We start from the raw sequence: 5,979 nt of genomic DNA on the forward strand, positions 1-5,979 counted from the left end.
TACTTTATCTTTTTATTTCTTGTGCAGCGTGATCTCGCTGGGCAGAAGCCGATCGCTTTGCATGACATCGACCATTACATGGTTAACTACACTTTTGCTGGTTACATGGATAAATGCACTTTTGCGGGTAACAATGATAATGTAGATTTTCCAAGTATTTTATGATGGAAAGACTTAATTTTATTAAAGACACGGAGGCGAGTATTATGCTTTCTTTTCCTGCTTTATTTTAATAGCAGCCAAGAGAGAAACACCAATCCCAGAGGTTTGCGAAACAAGCAGCCAATGGGACTTAAGAGTAATACCGTTAACCAATCAGTATATTATAACACGTTAGATATACCAATCCTGACTGCAGGCAGCCCTCTTTTCAGATGCGAGACAGTCAAGAAAAGGATTTGAATAAAGGTACAATACAACAAATTAAACGTAATGCCAGGATTAGAGCTAAAAAGTATTGAATTCTGTCCAGGTTAGGTGAGTAGGATGACTTCACAGGATGATGGATGCAGGGTTCCGAGATCAATGGAAATTGAGGTGAATGGTTACTGCGAGGAGAATCGGCATCCGTTGAATTAGGTTGAAGAGGATGCTGGAGCGTTGGTAGTAACTAGAAGGGGTGGGAGAGAACAACATTAGTGCAAGAAGCGGTGGGATAATATTAGCCTCCGTGTCTTTAATAAAATTAAGACTTTCCATCATAAAATACTTGGAAAATCTACATTTTATGACAAGACCGGAGGCTCCTATTATGCTTGTTTAAAGCATGTTAACTACTACAGAAGTTGCTGAACTAACAGGTTTACAATAAAATGTGCGAAAGGTAGAATCATTTGACCAATCTGCCGATCTTAGAATATCTTCCAAGCGTGAACCAGCACAAAAGGCTTTTGACGCCATGGCCCCTCTAGCAGAATGGGCACCAAATTTTGACGTATCAATACCCGCTAGGGACATCACCCATTTGACCCAATGAGCCAAGGTAGGGAAGATACAGGTTTATAGGGTTTCCTGAAGGAAATTAAGAGTTGGGAAGCAGAAGATGTTACAAGATCGGCCGTTTTCTGTTCATAAACCTTTAAACAGTTTCCCACACAGAGTTTCGGGTGATTTGGAAAAAAGGGATAGAAAACAGAAGTAATGTTGGTTTTGGTACGACGAGAAACATTGAACAGAACACCAGTAGGTGTGAAGTGACAAGCCGATATATCCAGGGCTTTGACATCTGACAGACGTTTGATAGACACAAGACAAAGTAACATAGTTAGCTTAGCCAAAAGCATTTTCAAAGATAAAAGTCATTATCCTGCCATGAAACAAACATTTGTAAGATGAGGTTCACATCCCATAAAGTGGAGTATTTAGGAATTGGGGGGATTGGAGAATTGTATTACTTTTAATAGACGACAAATGATAGGATGTTCTCCTACGGGTTTTCCGTTTATAAACGGGTGATGTAAAGATATAGCTGATCTATATAGATTGATGGTTCTGTATGATTTGCCGGCGCTAGCTTGAGAAGCAAGAAAATTAGCTATGAGAGTTAGATCTGCTGAAAAGGGATCACATGCTTTTCCCAAACACCAGCTAGACCAAATGGACCAAGCTGATTTGTAAGCCTTGGAAGTGCCTGGAGCCCAGGAATTGTTGATATAGGTTGAAGCCTCGAGTGAAATTCCTGGATAAGATGAGGAAGACCTGAAACTTTCCAGGCGGATAGGAGAAGGGTTTTGTTGAGAATGAGGTCGTGAGGGAGACCTTGTGGATTGAGAAGGAGGGAGGGAAAGGAGGGCAGAAGGACAGGGAAGTTGATAGCTAATTCTAGGAGAGTGGGATACCACACTTGGGCTTGCCACAATGGGACTACTAAGACTACTGTGGCTTTTTGACGCTGAAGATGGGTGAGGACTCTGTTTATCATGATGAAAGGAGGGAATGCGAAGTTTATTGCATGATGCAATTGTTGAAGAAATGCATTGGTCGCCAAGGCGTGAGGATCTGGGCCCGTATTTATACTTTTTTTGCGCCGCATTTGCGTCGTTTTTTGACGCAAAAACGGCGCAAACTTGCAAAATACCATTGTATTTTGTAGGTTTGCGCCATTTTGCGTCAAAAAGCGGCGCAAATGCAGCGCTAAAAAAAGTATAAATACGGGCCCTGGTCTCCAGCTGAAGAAACGAGGAAGTTGTGCGTTCAGACGGGAAGCGAAGAGATCTATGTGGAAGGGACCCCATTTGCGATGAATAGAGTTGAAGACTGAAGAGTGAAGCTTCCAGTCGCTGTAATCGGAAAGATGACAAGAATACCAGTCTGGTACTGAGTTGAGTGAACCTGGCAAATATTCTGCTTGAACCGAAATTTTTCGATGAAGGCAGAATTCCCAAAAGTTTTTTCTTAGTTCTGCTAGAGGTTTGGACTTGGTACCGCCAAGGTAATTGATGTATTTTACCGCTGTGCGATTGTCCATACGAAGAAGAACGGAACAAGAGACTCTGTTTTTGGTGAAGGTTTTGATTGCAAAGGAGCCTGCAAGCATCTCTAAATAGTTGATGTGCAATGAAGACTCCTGTCGAGACCATGTGCCTCCAGTCGATATCTGCCCACACCTTGCGCCCCAGCCTGTTAGACTTGCGTCAGATTCTAATACAAGATCTGGGGCTGAGGCAAAGATGGTCCTGCCATTCCAGGCTTCGAGATGATCGAGCCACCATTGGAGTTCTGTACGGGATTCGAGGTCGAGGGGGATGTAATCTGAATAAGCAAGTCCTTTGCGTAAGTGTTGAAATTTTAATCTTTGGAGAGCCCGATAGTGCAGAGGGCTTGGGAAAATTGCCTGAATCAAGGAAGAAAGAAGACCTACAATCCTTGCAAGAGACCTGAGGGAGAGAGAAGTTTGCTGTAAAGATAGGGTTATCTCTGATTTGATACTTTCTATTTTTGAGGCTGGGAGTTGTAGGAGGCCTTGAGAGGAATTGATTAGGAATCCTAGGAATTCCATTGTCTGTGTCGGGGTAAACATTGATTTCTCGTTGTTGATTAGAAAGCCTAGATCTGAAAGGAGTGAGATTGTGTAAGAGAGTTGAGACCGGAGAGTAGAAATGTCTTGATGCATTAGAACGATATCGTCTAGATAGATTATCAGTCTAAATCCTTGAGATCGGAGAAGAGCTACAATAGGTTTCATTAACTTGGTGAAGCACCAGGGGGCCTAGGAAAGACCGAAGGGTAGGCAAGTGAACTTGTAGGTGTGATAATTCCATTGGAATTGAAGAAACTTTCTGTGAGAGTAATGTATAGGAACTGTTAAGTAAGCGTCTTGAAGGTCTAGACGGACCATCCAGTCATTGAGGAGAAGCGAATCTCTTAGATGGAGAATCGTTTCCATCGTGAAGTGTCTGTAGACAATGAACTGATTGAATTGCCAGAGATTGATGACCGGCCTTATTTTCTTGTTTTTTCTGATTACTAAAAACATAGGGTTTATGAAGCCTGAGTGAAGGGGACGAGCTGGTTGAATAGCACGTTTTTGAAGGAGATCTTGGATTTCTGTAGAGATAAGATTTGACATTTCTTCTGAAAATCTGAGGGGAAGAAGGGGGGACAACTGAGAAGGAGTTTCGTAAAGTTCTATTAAATAAACTTTGACGGTATTGAGAACCCAGGGGTCTGAGGTAATCTCTTTCCATTTGTGGAGGAAAAATTTTAGACGACCCCCTATAGAAAGATGGCCAGAAGGTTGGCTTACCTGAATTGTTATAGGACCTGCGTTGGTTCCTTCCTCTGAAGCCTCTGGTACGCTCGGGGTAGAATTGTGGACTAAAGTCCTGTTGCTGTTGGTAATTATAGGAGCCTCTGAAGCCTTGGTTCCTGAAGGACCGGCCGGTGGAGCGGCTTCTTCCTCTAGCGGCCCTGGCAAAAACCTGTGAGTTAAATACTTTTTTGAACGACTGTTGGGCTTTGTCAATCGAAGCAAAGGTGGTGACGTATTTACTTAGTTCTTTGATAAAGTTATCTCCAAAGAGTAAGCCATCGGCTTTAGCTCCTGGATCCATAGCTGCCAGATTCGCAAGCTTAGGATCTAGCTTGAGCAGTAGACCTTTTCGACGCTCGTGCATCATGGCTGAATTTGCATCACCCAGCAAACAAAAAGCTCTCTGTATCCAGAGGGACAGTTCTTCAGGATCGATTGATTCATTGTTAATTCTGGCGGATTCTTTAAAGTAAAAAATGCGGGATAAGCGACCGACCAAATCAAGGACTTTATCCTGGCACAGGGCCCAGGCTCTGTCCACCCCTTTACGGGGATCTTTCCCAAATTTGGAGAAAAAGGTTAGGAGGGACAGATCTATAGATGGGGTAGCAGTAATGTGTAAGGGAGGGGAAGGTCTGGGACATTCTGAGCGAAGCTTAGCTCGTACCTGTTTATCTAGGGGAAGACGTAATTTTGCAAGAATATAGCTTGCAACATGGTCAGAAGGTAACCATTCAGTGGAATTGGGATGGTGAATTAGGCCAGGATCAAACATGGGGTTACCATCTGAATCTAATAGAGGGGCATGGGTTTGTTCAGCGGATGTTGGTTTAGATTTTTTAGGGGGGGGGACCAATCCAACAATTTGAGGTGCTGTCATCCTCATTGTCTGAGGAAGAAACATTGATGTCACCATCATCATCAGTGTCTTTAATGTCCGCAATCACAATTTTATGGGTGTTAGACACATTTTTGTTTTATTTTTACTTTTAGTGCCCATAACTTTGTTCCCCTCCGTAGTAGGAGGCCTTTGAGGAACCTCGTCCTCCATCCTGTGTGAGCTTGACTCACCATCCATTAGCGCAGATGAGGCGTTAGCCTGATTAAAAGAAGCCTCTGAGGCTTTGCGCTTTCTACTTTCCCCCGCAGAATGGGCCACTTGTGATTGGGATAAACAGGATGATACTGTAGATTGGATTTGTTTGGAAATCTTTCCCATTGAAGCATTAACTGCTTTTTTAACTGAAGATTGAATAAAGTTATTTAGATTATAGGAGAAATTCTCTTCAGAATCATCATTTTCTGTGAAGAAATCTGAAAAATCCATCTTGCTATAGAGAGAAGAGGAAAAACTGGTAAGTAAGGGGTTAACTAAGAAGGGCAGATTTAGAAACTAAGAGGCGTGTGACTCACCAGGAAGTAAAGTAATGAAAGGCTGTAACCCGAAGCCAAGCCTCACTGAAAGGTAATTAGGTCAGCCGTGGAACTGCAGAGGAGAGCTCCGAGGAAACGTCTCATAAACGGTGCAGGCGGCCGAAATAACATGAGTGCTTCACTAGGAATGCGCTCCGGAATGAAAACAATGAGCGTTTGAAGCTCGTGTCAGCCAGCGTTCAAAATAGAACGTTCACGGCGACGCGAGCCGACTGAAGGAATAAAGGGGAAATTATCTACGCGCGTGAAAGGTAAAGGCTAAGTGCAGCCGAAGAGAGAAAAACACGCGCATTCAAAGCCACAACATTAACAATAATAAATACGTAAAGTAGTAAAACCACATCAAAATTACATTAAAATTAGCGAAATATATGGAGCAACGAAAGATATACTTATCTTGACTGCGAGCAGCAAGAAAAGAGGGCTGCCTGCAGTCAGGATTGGTATATCTAACGTGTTATAATATACTGATTGGTTAACGGTATTACTCTTAACTCCCATTGGCTGCTTGTTTCGCAGACCTCTGGGATTGGTGTTTCTCTCTTGGCTGCTATTAAAATAAAGCAGGAAAAGAAAGCATAATAGGAGCCTCCGGTCTTGTCATAAAATTGCACTTTTGCCCATAAATTTCACATCCAGCGAGCGAACTTCTGTTTCCTTTTCACGCTCATGGTGGCAGTCGTCTCGCATATATGAAATCGTTTTACTTTTCATTATCAGTTTATGTGGCAAGAAAAGTCCGTTTAAGAGTTTACAGTACAACGCTAATAGCTCTAACGCGAGCAAACACGAGA

At 42.7% G+C, this 5,979-nt stretch overlaps 1 protein-coding gene across 1 annotated transcript; it reads right to left on the minus strand.

Moving 5' to 3' along the window:
• Positions 1-204: 204 nt before the first annotated feature.
• On the minus strand, positions 205-5,581 carry LOC138284010 (uncharacterized). Its single transcript, XM_069222345.1, has 2 exons — positions 3,746-5,581; positions 205-610 (listed from the first exon to the last, which is right to left on the minus strand). The coding sequence occupies exons 1-2, from the start codon at positions 4,671-4,673 to the stop codon at positions 576-578; spliced, it is 963 nt and encodes a 320-aa protein (XP_069078446.1). The 5' UTR covers positions 4,674-5,581; the 3' UTR covers positions 205-575.
• Between the last annotated feature and the right edge of the window lie 398 nt (positions 5,582-5,979).

Source organism: Pleurodeles waltl, chromosome 3_1 (genome assembly GCF_031143425.1).
Source record: "Pleurodeles waltl isolate 20211129_DDA chromosome 3_1, aPleWal1.hap1.20221129, whole genome shotgun sequence".
In the NCBI taxonomy this organism is placed as follows: Eukaryota; Metazoa; Chordata; class Amphibia; order Caudata; family Salamandridae; genus Pleurodeles; species Pleurodeles waltl.